Source organism: Canis lupus, chromosome 7 (assembly GCF_003254725.2).
Source record: "Canis lupus dingo isolate Sandy chromosome 7, ASM325472v2, whole genome shotgun sequence".
Classification (NCBI taxonomy): Eukaryota; Metazoa; Chordata; class Mammalia; order Carnivora; family Canidae; genus Canis; species Canis lupus.
In genome coordinates, this window is record NC_064249.1 from 37,695,727 (window position 1) to 37,713,983 (window position 18,257).

General features: G+C 35.6%; 1 protein-coding gene across 23 annotated transcripts in view; it reads left to right on the forward strand.

Annotated features, from left to right (window-relative positions):
- Window positions 1-18,257, forward strand: part of CDC42BPA (CDC42 binding protein kinase alpha) — a 309,118-nt gene that overhangs the window by 241,262 nt on the left and 49,599 nt on the right. For 8 of the 23 annotated variants that reach the window (XR_007411991.1, XM_025430631.3, XM_025430632.3 and 5 more), the window contains 4 exons: window positions 2,578-2,654; window positions 3,715-3,762; window positions 10,570-10,608; window positions 17,898-18,002. Coding sequence is in view for 22 of the 23 variants with exons in the window: in XM_025430631.3 (XP_025286416.1) it covers window positions 2,578-2,654; window positions 3,715-3,762; window positions 10,570-10,608; window positions 17,898-18,002 (269 nt within the window). In the remaining variant the exon portion in view is untranslated. The remainder of the gene's footprint in view (window positions 1-2,577; window positions 2,655-3,714; window positions 3,763-10,569; window positions 10,609-17,897; window positions 18,003-18,257) is intronic. The other 15 variants (XM_025430635.3, XM_049112449.1, XM_035718512.2 and 12 more) reach the window with 9 other exon arrangements.

Here is an 18,257-nt window from a genome sequence, read left to right on the forward strand (position 1 = left end):
ATAATAACAGAAGAATTCATTTTGCCACAAATTGGGACTGTTTTTTCAATGTCATGGACTATTCCACAAATAAGATTTTTGTGATTGGGAAAAAAACAAACTTATTTTTATAGTATACTTTATACCCTCTTCAAATGTTGTAGGATTCACTTCTAGAGTAGTTGAGGAAATAATGTATGAAGTAACTAAAGATTGATCTAATCCTGTTTTAAAAGGGAATTCAGTGATGAACTGTTTTGGTACTTAATTGTTTTCTTCCAAGTTTGATTCTTAAACTTCCTGCCCTGCAGGATTTCTCAGGATTTATTCCCATTTTCTTAAAAGCATTACCTGAGCATGCTTCCATTAATGTGAAAAGTAACTCAGAGTATGTGGCGGCCATTACAGAAACTTCTTTTAAACTTTCTTTCCATAATGTGGGCATTAAGAATGTGAAGATTTAATTTTAAAAAATGTGGAGTGTTATTTTCTCAATGAAGGGATCTCTTTTATGCAGTTATTAGAAATTCATTGTCCTGGGTGCCTGGGTGGCTCAGTCAGTTGAGCATCCAACTCTTGATCTCAGGGTCGTGAGTTCAAGCCCTGCATTGGGCTCCACTGTGGACGTGGAGCCTACTTTAAGAAGAAAGAAAGAGAGAGAGAGAGAGAAGGGAGGGAGGGAGGGAGGAAGGAAGGAAAGAAGGAAGGAGTTCACTGTCCTGACAACATCAGTATTCCTGACCAAATAGTGAACTAATTAATGGCTTTATGTTACACTTATGTGATGTGATGCTTCCCCATAATTTCTCAGTCCTGTAACACACAGTGATGGAAAGCTGGTTGAGTTTCTGTTTCCATGTGAGAGGGTATCACATAAAGGAATTGACATGGGGAAAAAAAAACATTGAAAGTACTAGATGTTCAGACAATTTTTTTGTTGATTGAATTTCCTGGTCAACAAGAAAGGAAGGTGAATTAGGACTTCACATTAAATTGAGAATCAAGCAGACTTTCAGATGGGAAGAGTGGAAAGCTGCATTATTTAGTGAGTAAAGGAAGAAGAATGTATAAGATTTGGAGGGCAGGCATCCCCAGAGGCAGTTTATGTAGAAGAGACATCAGTGCAGTGTGACTGTAATATACCATGTCACTGACTGACCCCATCCTTTGTAGAATATATCTAAATGTGCAAAAGAAATAAGTTTATCACATTGCTTTATGATAGCATGTGAACCTATAGCTTTTATTTGGATTTTGAACATTGGAGAGTCATGAAATTTCACTTCATATTGTAATGTACTGTATATACTACTTAATAGTAAAATGTAATATATAATGAGGGCAGGGATCCCTGGGTGGCTCAGTGGTTTGACGCCTGCCTTTGGCTCAGGGCACGATCCTGGAGTTCCGGGATCGAGTCCCACGTCGGGCTCCCGACATGGAGCCTGCTTCTCCCTCCTCCTGTGTCTCTGCCCCCCCCCCCCATGTCTATCATAAATAAATCTTAAAAAAAAAAATGAGGGCAAGGATTTTTTTCTGCTATGCTTACTAATATGTCCTGGTATCTAGACAAGGTTCGGTATATAATAGACTCTCAATAAATAATGAATTTCTGAACATAGCCCCTCATCTGGCATCCATGGTGTGTTATTAGAGAGTAGGATGAAAGCCACACAAAATAGTTGATGTCACTTCCTAAGGATATAGAAATCGAAAATGTGTGCTTGGTTGTTTTCTGCTCTTTCCTTTCTAGTATTTATCATTGCATATATATTTTAAGAATTATTTTGGAAACCTTACATTTAAAGTTAATACCATAGCCAACAAATATGCTTTAACTTTTAAAACTTCATCTGAGGAAAAACTAGGGTATAAGTTATTTATTCTGTCAATTAAAGCAGTGCCTGAAATCAAATTAAGGTCTTAACAAAAGTTTTTTCTTTTTTCTTTTTTTTAAAGATTTTTATTTTTTAATTTATTCATGAGAGACAGATAGAGGGAGAGAGAGGCAGAGACACAGGCAGAGGGAGAAGTAGGCTCCATGCAAGGAGCCTGACGTGGGACTTGATCCTGGATCTCCAGGATCAGGCCCTGGGCTGAAGGTGGGGCTAAACCGCTGAGCCACCTGGGCTGCCCAACAAAAGTTTTTTCATAACTAAATATATTTGTTTTATCACTAGATTATTATAAGAGATTTTTTTATATTAGTGTGTACTATAAGTTTGGTAAGAGTTTTTCAAAACAGAAACCTTGTTTGGTGATAAATTAGCTTAGAAAAGTCAGATATAACCCTATTTTTAAAATTCTTTCAAATCTACAAAGATTTAATGTATTTCTTACGATGTGCTGTATGGAAAAGAAAGAAATTCAGGAACTCGAGTCAGGAAACAAGTATGTCATGGAGACTACTATAACTGCTAAGTGATATTCCAAGAATCACTAACATAATTTTTTAAATATGTAGAGTTACTAATATTGATCAGCTTTACAATGTGGTAGTTTGTGAACAGCTCTTAGTAGATTCAGACAGGAAAGGTTATCCATGAAAATTAGTTTAAATTGTTCTAGTTTTAAAAAAAAGTTGCTGCTGTCTTCTAGGTATAGAGCACCAAGACTCACAGCATTCTTTCTTGGCATTTTTGAATACGCCTACCGATGCTCTGGATCAATTTGAAGTAAGTACGAAACTTTTCAAGTATTCCCTGTAGTCCATTTAGAATTCACTTTGTGATTTAAAATTCATTTTCGAGGAAACTTTTATTGCTTCCCACATAAAAGGACTTAAAATCTGATATAAACAATAACATATAAGGAAAGGAGTATGTTCTGCATTCTTTTGGAAACTATAATCTCATTTGTATTTAAGAAAAATCTAAGAAAGGTCTAAATATGAGACTCATAAGATTTAAAAGAAATTTCGTCTCCTCCCCTGAGAAACAGTAAATGCAGAGCAAATCTGAAATAATTTTGATACTTTAATCTCCCAAGTATAGAGCCACAATAAAAAAAAAAAAGTAAAAAAGGTCAAAGCTCATAATAGGGAAATGCTGGTTCAAGCTCCAAATCAATTCAATTGTTTTGGAAGTTTATAATTTTTGTAAAAAGCATTACATAGAGGATATTACGCAATGTATTCCATAATAATGAAATAGTGACTCTATGACTGTCATTCTTTGGTGCTCAAGTTCTTTGCTGTTAAAAAAAAACAAATTTTATGATATAAAGTATATTTTTGTCTCAGAAAATTTAAGTTCATGATTCTATCTCTATTAAATAATTATAAGTCTCTGTGCAGAGCACTGTTCTCGTTGCTGGAGATAACAGTAGTGACCACATTTGCCAAGTCTTGTTTTCAGAGAGGTTACATTCCAATGGGAACAGCTAGAGGTGGAGAGATTCTGCTGCTCACTTTTAATTGTTACCCTTCTAAAGTGCTTCATTTAATTTGATTATTAATGATTTGCCATGCGCTTCATTTTATTACATTTTGAGCACAATATATGCATTGTATTTCATTCCTTTGGGAAAGAGAAAAAGAACCACGCTTTAAAAAGTAATTAATGGATTTCTGAGTTTTTTGAGAAACAATGCCAATGACTGCTTTCCTCATTTATTTATTTGAATTAATGTCATTTGCCTTTCAATTGTTTTTACAAAATTTTTGATTTATTATTTGTTCTTATTAAATTGCTTCATCCATATTTTCTATTTTTTATTGCTGTATTCGTTAAATAGGATTCCTTTTCTTCTTCCTCATCTTCACTGATTGATTTTTTGGATGACGTAAGTCTTTGATTTTCAAACCAATGCACCCTTCAGTAAAAGACATCAGTGGATTGAATTGAAGAATTTTGCCTAGTAATGCAGTCAGTTTTAGAACTATCACACCTGGTAATTTATTTGAGACAAAATTTGCTTCTTAACTGAAATATAATGAAGAGTTTATTAAACATCAGAAAATGAAATGTACTTTAAAAAATGCTTTGGCCATCAGAGAATCTGTATTTCCTTTCATTGCAACAATTCTGAAGACTGGAATGCTTACTTGATTATTGTCACTATATATATACATATACATATACATATATATATATATACATATATATATACACACACACACATATATATATATATATATAAATGCTCATTTTTATTTTTCATGGTGATTTCTATTTCACATTCCTGTTTCTGGCACTTTGCTATTTAATTTATCTGTTAGTCAGAAGTAAACTTTTGGTGGTAAAATTTTTAAAGTGACATGTTTTATTAAATCTTTCAGTCGCTTTTACTATAACATGATTGAGTACAAATCCATTTTTAATGCTGAGAGAATTTCTCTTCTAATGTGGAAAGTGATTTTTATTAACATTTGTGCCACATACACTATAAATTGACTGCACTACCATTTTCTCTTCTAAGTTAATTCTATCAATTTGATAATTGAGAAATCCCTAATGTATATTGTTTATTCTCTTTACTGAAATACCAGATGTATGCATTTTCTCTGTTCCATATTAAATGGCACAAAAATCCTTGTCATGTCGAACACTTAATCTCTCTAGAAACCGGAAAATAAAATAAATTCAAATACAAATGTTCTACATAGCAACAGTTTTTATACCAGAGAAATTTTTATATGTCTTATTTTTTGTGTTGTGTTAAATATAGTTCTTATATTTGGAAAAATATTTCGCATGATTTTCCACTAAAGAAATCTCTTGATCTAGATTTTTAAAAACTTTTAAGTGGTTTTTTTTTCTGTCTTTGAAATACTATACCCAAGTGTACTACTTTCCATTCTGAATGGAAACTATTTCATTATTCTTGAGACAGTTCTAGTTAATTCTACAGTGCAATAAAGAGAACTTTCTTGAGGTACAAAAATATTTCATGTTATGATCCACTGTATGTTTCACTGTACTAAATATTCAATATAGCACATCCATAGAAACACTATTCACATGAGAGGGAATGGGAAGAAAATTTGATTAAAATATTTTATTGTTCCTTTCCCTAGAAAACCATTTCCATTTTTTTCCTAACAAACTCCTCTCTACATCCCCTTTCTTCCCACAAAAAAGTTCTGAATGTAAAACCTAGAAGTCATGTGTATTTTGACAGATAGGTTTGTTCTGCTCAGCACAATGTTTGCAAGAATACATGCTGTCCCATGCCCGCCTTGTCTCTGCTCTCCCCACTGCCACCCAGCTGTAGCATAGAAGCTTCCAGAGTCCTCTGGGAGAACCCCTTCTTATCCTTCATCCACTAGCACTCAGCCTATAGGATTGAATTTTAAACCAGCATGAAGGAACTCCTCTCATAAAGTGAAAAGGTGTTGGGTTCACACAGGGTGAAGCTTTACGCATCAGGCTCCAGCTCCTAAAAAGCCTAAAAGGTTTTCCCCTCATTTGCTTCCGGAATTCTCTTCTTACTGGTTAAGCACATAAGGGGACTTGAATTCTGCCTTTCCCACTTTCTGGATGTATGACCGGGAGCAAGTCATTCAGCCTTTCCTGTTAGGTAAACCCCAGCTTGCTTCTCAGAAGAATGAGGGTAATAGTAGGGGTACTGACTAAGCAGTGATTTGAGAATTTAAAGGAACAAGATGTGGAAAGTCCTCGGGAACACTGGTGACTGTGTCCTTACTTGGAATGGGGCCATTCACCCCTCCTTCCTGTGTTCCCTTTTGCTCCCTTCCTTGTCTAAGAATCCAGTGTGGCTTCCTTGGCCTTCTGCTCCCTTTCCGTCCCCAAACCCCCGCACTAGTCTGAGTCACTGCACTCCCTGCACCCCGAATTGTTCAGCCACACGACCACCATATTTGATTTTCACATGTCAAGGAGAAGGCCAGCAGTGAGCTCCCATTTAAAATATATATATATATATTGTATTCTTAACTTCGTATTTTATGGTGTTAACCTCTGTTTATCGTTGATGACTATCACCACTCTTCCCAGAGTTACCATTCATTTCATCCTCAAGGCCAGAGTAGAATGATGATGTTTTGAAAAAATGATATTTGATCCTTGGCGTGCTTATGTTCCGCATCTGGTTTACTTGGTATGGAGCTAAACTTCTGTTTAGGAGTAGGATAGGATAGGATAAATCTTGATCGTTCTTTGTACCAAAACTAGTGAAATGTTGTGCATGACCGCCCCCTGTAGTAAGTGGACTCTGACCCTTTAACTAGCGCATACAACACATCCTCTGGTCATTCTTTGCTCATTTCTATCTTGTAGAAATAGAAGAGAAGTAGATTACATTGAAGACCTAGAATTTGAATTGCATCTGGAAATGAGGGGTTCTCTGGTATCCATATCATTGATCTTCCCTGTCTGCTCCCCATGGCCTAGTGACCTCATAGGAACATACCACCAGTACCTCCTCTCCTCCAAAATTACCCCTTATTTTTTCCCTTAGCGCTCCCTTAATCGGCCTTTAACACAGTAATTCTTTTCACATAACATAGTGCACAGAATCACTCTCGTGCCACAGCTTTTCCTCAGTGTGCTTTGCCTGTTAGCTCAAAATTCAAGTGAATGCCAGAATTTCTGGCAATATGGGAACACATTTGGAGCTGAGCTTTCCTTTTAAGTTGCATAGTTTAGACAGCTCTTTCTCTGAGTCGAGTGTCTAATAAGAGCAGTCTTGACAGGAGAGCAGAGTGTATGACACAGGTCCCATCCTTCCCCCGACTCAGGTGAAGCAGAAGATATTCCCAACACCCTGCTTCTGTAATTCAGGACAGCTCAGGTGGTTGGGCTTTTCTGCATGTAGAGTCATAGACTTCTGAAAGAGAAAAGAACTGGAGAAAATATTCAGTCCGGTGGTTGTGACCGTTGCTGATCACAGCATTCTCCCACTAAAAAACTGGATCGTTTGCTCCCCCACTAGTAAAGTTGTATGACTCTCAGTCTTTGGAGGAAGAGGGAAGTGGTGGCAACAGGATTATGGATGACACTGTTTAGGATAGATAAAAGGCGGTTTTAGCTCATGGTAAAAGAAACTGACGTTACTCTGAACACTTTGTCTCTTGGATCAGGCATTCCCAGGTGCGGTGAGACACCAGTGACAGAGTAGAATAGATTCCAGGGTCCTTCTGCTACGGAAATCATTTCCTCTTGACCTTGTCTTTTCTCTCAGCCTCACACACCCTAGACTGCCTGGGGGTGGTCCGTGTCAGGCCCAGCACCAAAGAGGGTGAGGGGCAGGTGGAGCTCACCAGCTTGGTCTCTCTCCCGTCTGTTCCCTGCATTCCAGTGGCAAGTCCAGGCACAATTAGACCAAGCTTACAAACTTCCCATCCTGTTCAGTTCATTTTCTTCTTTTTAGTTGAACCCCCAAAATACTTGGCTTGATTGTATTAAAGGTCCTACTAATTATACTTGTTTAAATGAACTACTTGTTCTTTATATCTGGTACACATATTGTCATTTATTAAATCTGTGCCAGGTAAGTTTTGAGTTTTATTTAAATGACAGTTCTATACACTGTTCATTTAGGCCAAATTCACAAAAAATGGAAATTGCCCTCTTACCTGGCAAATGAGTGTACCAACTTGCTTTTGGAGGCTGTCTTCCTAATCTAGCATACTAAGGAAATAGTAAACCCAGGAAATCAAAGGTGTGAATGAAAAGGTCAGACATCAAGGAATAGGCTTGGTCCCAGTAGTCCAACTGTCTGGTCCTCCTAATACTGCTTTCTTGTATCCTGGCATATTACAAGCAGCAAATAGCCTGAGAGTATTGGCAAGCTGATTTCTGTGCCTCATTTTGGCCTCCTAATAAAATCTTGTTAAGATGTCCTAAAATATTTAATTTCAGTCCTGGCTCCTAGGTTCCTTCATTCATCTCTTGGCTTTTAGCATTCTCTCTCCTTCTGGCTTCTTTCATATTCTGTCCTAACCCATCACAGAAATCTGAGGCTTGGAAGCCTTGTGTAGCTGTATCTGGGGAGGTCTGACCATATGTAAAAATCAAAGGAAGACAGAATTTTAAAACATGGATTAAAAAGATCTTTTAATCCTATGACCCAAACCAGGCCTAAATCCTTCTGAGAAATTATGGCATTCCTGATATTTCCTCATTCAATGCTTTTTAAAAAAATCTTCCATCCACATATTAAATACAACCCAACTTGAAACTCTCACATTTTAGAAGGTTGTTGTATCCTTCTCTAATTTAGGCAGTATTATATATTATTTTATATATATGTTTTGTATGGTATATTGTACATTATATCCTAATATATTTAGGCAATCTAGAGGGAAAAAACCATGACTACCTAGTCTTTTACTCTTCAGTATCTTATTTAAAAAGACCTTTTTAACTGAATCTTAAGATCTGTTTTCCAAATTATGTGTCAGTAAGATAAATTACTTCTTTTGGTTTCTGCCTTGCTTCCATAATCAGTCTGAAATTTATGGTGGCAATTTATACACCATATATAAAATGCATAGTTTTAAATGGTCTGTGAAAACAGCATACTGCTTCCCAGTGTATGCTGTGAGACCAGTTTCACACCGTGGTTGTAGGTGAGTGTGTATAAGAGAAAGTGTGTGCAATGTGTGTTCTCCAATTATATTATCGGGAAATAGTCTGATTTCCCCTTCTCTATTGAAAATATAAAAATAGCTATTTGATTTCTAGGTAGAAGCTCTAGGAAGAACATTGTCACTATGGTAACTTAATACCATTATTAGCTTTATATTGTGCTAGTTTAGACACTGTGTTGTCTTTATATGCAAAGATGGTTTTGAGAGACATGTTGACATGTTTTTAGGATAGTGGTAATATATTTACTTCGAGCTAGTCATGCTTTTTTTCATGATTTCAGCACACTCCCAAATCTGTTCTAGAAATGTAGGGATACCCAGTAAGTAAAAGCTTCTCTGTGTTAAACATTTTAGCACTTTCTACACATGCAGTACCATACTTTGCACAATGGTAGCTGCTAAGATAAATCAGAAGAAGTAGGCGTCGAAATGCTTATCTTACTGTTAGAGAAAAAAATCGATAGTTATGTTCTGAGAAAAAAATCGATAGTTATGTTCTGTGCCATGTAGAAAGTGATGGGAAATATTTAGGTTCAGTATTGAGGAGTGTCAGAGGATTCATTCAGTATTTATTAAGGATTTTTACATTTATAGGCCCTATGATAAGCATATTCTAGATCCTTAAGGATCTGAGTCTGATGGAAAAACCATACATGTAAATAAATAATTATAACAATTGGGAGAAGCACGCTAATAAAAGGTATGGCCTGTGTATCATGGGAGTATAAAGCAGAGCTATCTGACTGAATGAGACGCCTGCAGGAAGCCTTTCTGAAAGAGCCAGTGTCTGAGCGGGGTCTTTACACATGGACGGGTGTAGTCCACAGAGCAAGAGCAGCTGTGAAAGACGAGTGTGCACTAGGCGGGCTGGGCATGGTTAGGGAGGGTAGTTCTGCATAAGCAATGAGGATTACCAAAGAAACAAAAGCCTGCTGAGGAATCTGCAGGCCTTCTAATCCTGATTTGCCCTGAAGACTTTGGCACGTTGTGGTCAGGTCATGCTCCCTCCACCTAGAAAGAAATAAAATTCCCTGTTGTACAAATAACACTGAACATCTGGAAGGATGTTTGTCATGCTTCAAGTTTTCTCTGAAATTTGTGGCTCCTGTAGACTCCGTTGATAAAATCCATCCTCTAGTCCCCCTACAAATCTTGTACATGCCACCACCACCCCCAGCTACCTGGAAAACTCTGCAGTTCACCTCTGTCCCAGCATTCATCACACTGATGATGGCATGGTGTCTTCCCCACCAGTCTGTGAATAGTATGCCTTCTGTGTTTTCTAAAAACCTGACGTAGTGCAAACCCTCAGTAAACAAATGTTAGGTTCAGTTGCGTATAGGGAATTGCCCAAGGCAGATAAAGTTTATTTGTGTAAAACTCTGCTGTTCATACATCACCAAGTTCCAGAGACTTGGAAGATTTTTCAGTACAATTAATTATGAACTGCTTGTTGTTACTGCTGTTTTACCCTAATTACTTAATCTTTAACGTCAGAAAGGTGAAGGTCCCTCTTGACTTAAGCCTGATGTCTAATCAGGTTGAACAGTATTGGTGAAGTGAATTCTTGATTTAATTCATTATCAGTAATTCTGAAGTCCTAATTAAACTTTTATACTTTAAAAGAAGCATCTTTGAAAAGAGTAAGACCTTGGTAGGTAAAAGACTAAAGTATTTTATTAAATGCTACCCGGCACTAAATCAGAATTATTTGAATCCTTTCTTTTTTCATGTTTCCAGTCGCTACTGCCAACCTTTACAGAGAAGAAATTATCCATCACTTGATGGAGTGTTATTCTGTGGGTCACTGTTTGTGCAGGGTCTAGTGAAAGCTTGTCATCATAGGCCAAATCTGAGCAACTGTTTCTTTACTGTCCTACCCTCCAGTTTTTCCTGAAAATACATGTACTTTCAACGTATCGCAAAATATGTCTTTATGTGTATGTTGATATACTTTGTCTGTTAATACAGCGGTAGCCATCGAGAGTCATGTGTGAGTATTTGTAACGTGTAGTATTCTCCTTTCTTTGTTGAAGCGCTCTCCGTCCTGTACTCCAGCTAGCAAAGGCAGACGTGTAAGAGACTACTACACTGTGTGTCCCCACCCCATGCCCTCCACCCTGTCTCTTACCCTTCTTGCCTGTGGTTGCAGAACACGCTAACGTCTCCGTGATGTACTATTACCTTACTGCATGCTGTGTGCTGCTGCTCCTGCTATTGCTACTCTGCCTTTCTGCATTTTCTTTTTTTCTTTTTCTTTTTCTTTTCTTTTCTTTTCTTTCTTTCTTTCTTTCTTTCTTTCTTTCTTTCTTTCTTTCTTTCTTTCTTTTCTTTTTTTTTTTTTTCTTTTCGTGGCTTTGGCCGTAGAGCTTTAGGAATGTTCATATAAATTTCAGTAACCGAACTGCTAAAATGATAAGGTATCTTTTAAATTTTTATTAGGGGTAAAATGTGATCCTAACATATGCTTTGCAAATTGATCACATGCAGAGTTAATGACTTTCTAAATAAGAATATAGTATAAGCAAATATGTAGAGATTTCCTACAGATCTTAATTATTTTGGGGAAAAAAACTTGATGATTCATATTATTCAGAGTTCAAAAGAATTTGGGACAAGTTATAGATTTTATTGACTATAATTTTATGTAAAATCTCTGCAGAAATCTTTGATAGATTATTTAATGTAGTTCAAAGGAATATCCCTAAATTTATTTATAGATTTAAGGCAATAATATTAATAATAAATTGTTTATATTCTAAGATACCAAGATTTTTTAAATATCATGGCATTCTTTCTGTATGAATTGATAGCAAACTATAAGCATCATCCTATGCTAAGGCTAGCTCAGTGTTTCTCAATATTAAATGGGCTAGCCACTACCTCTATCCTGCAAGATTCTGTTATGCCCCAGAATGGGGAATGTGTTTGTAGAAAGATCTCAAATTTTCCTAAACCAACGTCCACCCCAACATCAATATATACAACATACACGCTCCCTAGTTGAGAAGCAGTGGGCTAGCTGGTTTTGTTTGCTCTGGTTTTCACACACCATGTTAAATAGTAGCATTAAAAAGGAACACCTGTGGTAGATACAAGCTTTGAAACTTTCACCTGTCAGCTTCATAATCATTGGTATTGATCAACACCTTAAATCCAGAATTCTTGAGAATTCTGTAAACTCTGGTTTACAAAGAGCATGGGGAGTAGTAGGGTCACCCACTGCTTCCTGGTGCTCTTATCTTTCAGATGTCATGATACATTGATGGCAAAATAAATATGATTAACCCTTACATAGCACATATTTCCAAACTACTGTTCAATAGTGAATAAGCAGATCAGATACCAGTGGTGTGGCAGATGGAAACTATGACTTCAACTAATATCTCATTGATTGATAAAGTTTCTGAAAAGATTGCCGTTCAACTGATTTTTTTAATGATTTTGACATTTAGAGAGTTAAAACCTTCGGGTGCTTGGATTTATCAAATTAATCTGAGTATGTGTTAAGTATATCATATAACCTCTAGAAAGGAAGACCAAAATGTTATATGCCCAATTCTATTAGGTTCAAATCATCAGACTGAACTGACTGAATTTTTAACTAGTTTCTTTTTAAAAAATATTGTTATAATTCAGAGAGATTTTATTTTTCTGGTTACATATAGATTAGTTATATTTCACTTCCTTGCAGATTTCTAGGGGCTTTGGCCTCCTGGAGCCCTTCTGTGAATCGTAATATAAGGAGAAATTTTTGAGGGAAAGAGCTATTATAAGGTTCCTACTATTTAGTCTGTATCTTCATTCTGTAGGGTATGAATAAGCCGTACTTAACTAGAGCCTATTGATGCATATATGTTTTTTTAATACAGCTGTGATAAGCTTAATAATCTGCTTTCCAGGCTTTCTTCAATTTTTCCTTAGTTATATATCTGAAAAAGTTTAAAAACCACCTCTGAAAAGTGATATCTCTGAAGGAGTTGAGTGAAGAATCACCAAGTATTCAGCAGATGCAGAGAAGCATCTCAGTGGCATAGTGAGGCACCTCAGTGGTCCTGAGAGATGGCAGTGTGTTACAGTAGGACACAGATGGCTACCATTGCTAACAGTGGTCTAGAATCCAACAGTGACATATGATTGTATAATATATAGTGCTTTCAGATGAGCAATAGGTAATAGTTAAAATTCTTTAAGTGACTCATATATCATATGAATGAGGTATCACTATTTAGGGTTTGCTATATTTTTATTTCCAGTCTGCTATAAGGTTCCATTTACATACTTAATAAGTGGCATTATTCAATTAGGCATAGCACAAGTAAGGTTTGTTACTAATATTATTATTAATGACTGAATATAAGTGGTTATGGAAGGGTCCACAGTGTTCTCATTAATAGTGAGACACATTGAATGTTTCATTTTAGATTATTCCTTTAGAGTGGAACAGAGATTATAAATAGCTAACATGTAGCTTAACTTTTGTTTTCTGAGAACATTTGTAAATTCTACAGAATAGATACTCAAATAGATCTATTGAAAGTAAGGAGAATTTTCTTAAAGAGTAGCAAGTTACATTATTTGTAATTAGTAAGATTGTACTTACTAGTTGTACTCTTCAGTGGTTTATTATTAGGATGATAAAAAGATTTGCTGTTTTCCAAATGATAAGGTATTTCCATAATACTGTTTTTTATCATAAGCTCAATTAACAAAAAATTAAAAAATTATATCAGTGAAAGTTTGAGGTTATAAAGTGTTTTTGAATACAAAAAATTGGATTACTTGCCACTTTGTATCCAAAATATTTCTGGCTAAAGTTAATTGATGATAATTATATTTTTTCTGTTTTATATTTACAAATACAAGACAACATGTTAGATGTAAGCTTTTTAAAAAAAGCTATATCTAATCTGTATCAAATCTTGGTATCTTTTATTTTAAAACCAGGTTTCTTATGAGTGTTTTGCTTCTTGTATATGTTCAAATCTCTAATTATTTTTGAAGTAGAAAAGGCCCATTGATACACATTCAAGATGAGTTGTTTTAGTTGTTTTTATTATTTATCAGAACACCATACTGCATAATTTGAGAAGTTTACCTAAAAATCATACCTAATCCTAGGGGGAAAGAAAACTTCTATTTTACTGAACTACCCTAAAACTACATTTTGTAAATCACTTGATAGGGAAATCCTAATAGATTCAGGAAGCCTTATAGACTTTTTACATGACAGTGTTAGGCATTGTGGATGATACTGCTAATAACTCAGTTTATTTTTTTCTTTTCTTTTTTTTTACCAAACAGTAGAGCAGTAGGTAAAAAACCACATTGGAGGAAGTAGGTGTTTCTAATGCCTTGAAGTAGGCTTACTCAGGAAAAAAGAACCGAAAAATAGAAAAAAATCACATCTACATAAAGATATTCCCCATCTTTCTCAGTAGAGTGCAGCTTAGAAATACTGAGGGGGGCACTTGACAGGATGAGCACTGGGTGTTATTCTGTATGTTGGCAAGTTGAACACCAATAAAAAATAAATTTATTATTTAAAAAAAAAAGAAATATTGAGTGAATTGTTTATACTGTTCAGTTAAGTTTTTTTCCAAGCTCTTCCTCCAAATACTATTAGAATGTCCTGTCCAGTTAGTATTACATATTGCTTTCCACTATTTTTTCCTTATCATTCTTTCTACAACCATAAACGCAGTTACTGAATTGTGATATCTCTACTATTGATGTATATCATATTTATCAGCTTTTCCTGCTATTAATGTATATCATATTTATCAGCTTTTCCTGCATTACTAATTCAAGTCATTGCTTACATGTAATGCTATACAATTTTTCAAAACACAAAGAATTTCACTTTCAAGATTTAAGTATACTATTGTTGATTGTATTATAACCATGATAAAGGTTCAGAAGATAAACATAATTGATGTGCTATTAATCAGTTGCTTTGCTGCCATGTTGTATCTGCATCATTGCCAATTATTAAATTAATTTTAGGCTGTCTGCAAAGTCTGGCTTATAGTTATTGAGTATTCTGAAAGTTCAGTAAAAGTAATTGCTTTTTAGTGGATAGAATAAGTTCTTAATTATAAATGTATCAGTAAGCATATAATTATAGATAAAATTAATAACATCTTAAAAAACCAGTCCTGTTGGTGATAATTAACACTTTGATATAGAAAATATATGGGATCCCTGGGTGGCGCAGCAGTTTAGCGTCTGCCTTTGGCCCAGGGCGCGATCCTGGAGACCCGGGATCGAATCCCACGTCGGGCTCCCGGTGCATGGGGCCTGCTTCTCCCTCTGCCTGTGTCTCTGCCTCTCTCTCTCTCTCTGTGACTATCATAAATAAGTAAAAAAATAAAAAAAAAAGAAAATATATAAGTGGTATTACATTTTTCTTATTCTTCCTGTTAAACCTCTTTTGAGATATTGTTTATACTGGCAGTAATCAATAAAGGAAATGAGATGTGTAAATCTCTTAATTTAACAGGTATTAGCTGCTAATAGCTTTTAGAAGATATGGGGAAAAAAATTTTAGTCTGATATTCAAAACATTATTGCCAAGAGTTTTATTCATCTTTACCAAACTTTGTTCCTTGTCTTTCTAAGAAACATACTTTTGAAAAATAAAGTGGTAATTTTTGAACTTCACTTATACATTAAGTGAAAAAAAATCCATAATTGGGTTTTTTTTAAATCAGAGTATCATTGTAAATGGCATAGTTCAGCTTTTTAAATATACTCAATGTCATCTCAAAATATTACTTAAATATTTTTCCTTTTTTTAATTAGTTTTAACAAAAACTACCTGATTTTGTTTAATCTCTGGAATTTGTTTTAAGAGTATATAGTTCCAAAAAGCTAGTATGCTAATTTTCCTTATTCTCTTTTATTAGTTTTTAAATCTAAATGTTTCCTCTTTTGAATAACCAGTTTTATTTACCTCATGCAACTAAGAAAATAATTTCAAAATCTATTTTCATTCCTGTTGTTTTTTATTTATAAGTAAAAACTTGTTAGGAGAAAAAGATTTTTTATAAATGGCAATAATTCTAAAGAAGGGCCAAGAGGTATGTATTTAAAGCCTTGAGAGTTCTTAAGAGTCATTAACTTCTGTAATCAAGGATTAAACTTTGATGGTATATTTTTCCCTTTGTTCAATATCACCCTGTCATCATGTCACATTTTCATGGGGTCATAAAACATGATGGTAAATGTTTTAAGGACCAACTATGGAGTGGGGATGGGAAGTGGGATTGGTTTTTAGGTGTGATGATTTTTGTGAGTAAACCTTTCACCAGGGCACATACTGACAAAATGTCTTAAGGCAGTGTGTTCTAATTTCAGCACAAGAAAGCGTAAGTAATAAAACTGCCTGCTCAATTCTGGGCAGCACATATTCACAGGGCTCAAAGAGCAGACCTGCTTTAAATTGTCAGCCAGTACTACTGAAAGCAGCGAGCTCCTGCCTTGCTCATTTTTGAAGTGGTTTTAAAGTAATTGGACTCAGAGGTAGAAAAGCCACTATTAGCTATTCAGTCCCATTCATAGCATTATCCTGTGCACAGGAACGTCTGCTTTTATGTCTTTCACTCAAATTGTGGGCTAATATAATAAAGGCTTTGGAGTGACAGGTCAGAAATTTAAATTTTATTTAAAATGACCCATTTTTTGCACTTAGTAAATCCCCTACTTGGACACTTCTTAAATACTTTATGAGCTACTTAACTTGATTATTTGAGGTCATTTTAAATTCTTATTAATGTAAGATGCATCAGTACTGCTTTACTTATCAATTCCATGTTAACTGAACCCCCTGCCCCATGGATTCTTATTCAGCTTGCAATTTCTGTAATCATATGAAAACTAGAAGGAGGAGATGTTTAGGAAGTAGGATCTTTCTGGCCTTATTTCCAGCCCAGATTTATATTCCAGATTAATAATTAAAAGGAGCACCTTCGCCATGACTGTCCCTGAGTGAAATTGTGAATTGGGCAAAACATGTCTAAGAGTCTTACTTTCTTCTTTCTTTTACTCTCCTATTCCTGGTGGAAGTTCAGTCAGGAAAAGAGACAGTGTAACTCATTCTGCATGACTGTTCAGTTGCTCTGAGTACCTTTACCGTGGAGATGCTTCTGTACCACAAAAAGAATACTGAACTTGAGGTCAACAAGTGAGATTCAGGCCTGGCTCTCCCACTTGAAAAATGTACTAGTTTTATGAAATTAGCCACATTGCACACTTCAGAGCCAATGTACAGCTGGTATGCCTCAGTTCCCCATTTTTAAAACATGGGAATACTTCCTTAGCTGATGGTACATAGCTGTAGCTGCAAGTTCCTTAGGTGTTCTCCCTAGGACGCCTCTTATCCCCCACTTCTCCTGAGTGCAGGAACTCAAGATATAAGGCCTGGTTGGGAACCATGTGAGTTATCCCCACAAAAATCTTGCCGTGTGGTTTGCCAGAATATCTGCCTGCCTGCCTGTGCCCAGTAGAGGACTCCTGCAGTGTTAGCCAGCCCACTAACCAGTCCCTAAAAGAATAACCATAATAATAATAATAAAGGAAAAGAGAAAATATTTTAAGTACATGTTTAAAATCCTGAAGTTGATTGTTCTTTTTACTGAATTGTAACTTCTGGTCTTTCTGTACAGCACAGTTGAAACAAATTCCTCCAGCCTCTTTTCCAGCTTGCTTTCATTGCCTTTCATTTCAAAAATGCAGTCCTGGTAATTTTGAAAATTGCCAAGCTGAATATATCATCCATCAGTATGCTCCATAAGATCTTGAATGCTAAATTTTAACCCCAAGCATTTTTAGTTTCTAAAAACACTTGGTTAAAAGACTGCAACTGAATTTAAGTGCTGGTATTTCCCCTGCTGCAGAATAAAAGGACAGTGTTGTCCCCAATGACAAACAAAGCTGATAAATTAGTTTCTTTTACAATCAAGTAATGCCTGGTAGACAACCGATTTCCTTCTTATGAAGGACAAAATTATCTCTGATCTGCAGCACATACTCTGTTAAGTACTCTGCACTTAGTTCACATGTATTTCATTTGCAGAATACAAGTCAAGAACATATAGTAGAGACCAGTGCCCAAAGCAGGAGGCAGGCAGTGAAGATGGGAGCATTTTATTAACTGTTGCTATCTTTATCTTTGTTTACATTAGAACTAGAGGTTATGCTTTTGTGTAATGACAGATCTTGAAGGTGAATATTCAAACTGAGGTTCGTTTTCCTCTTCTCAAGAAATGTTATCATGATGATGCCTTACAGAAATTTGCTAAGAGCTGCACATTGTTTGAAAGTGATTTCTTGGGTTTTTGTTTTTCCTGACTTATCTTCCTAGACCGACCCCGTTGAGAGCACATATGTACGGAATCCGAACGTCAAGGTTAACGTCCAGTCAAGGTCCACATCTCCTTCTACATCTAGTGAAGCTGAGCCACTTAAGGTGCCTCACTGGAGCAGTCATGCTCCTCAACTTTTCACTTGTGTCAGAAAAGAGGGAATTGCAAAAAAACAAGTGAAATCTGACTCTTCTTTTAATCAAATATATTATGTAATAAGTCACAGTATGTTGGAGATCATTGCATTTCACTGATAATGTAAATAGGACTGTAAAACAAAAGTAGAAAATCACCCCTCAGATTCAACCTAAAATAAACAATATTTACTTAATTATAAAGGTAATCTTAATATTAAGTAG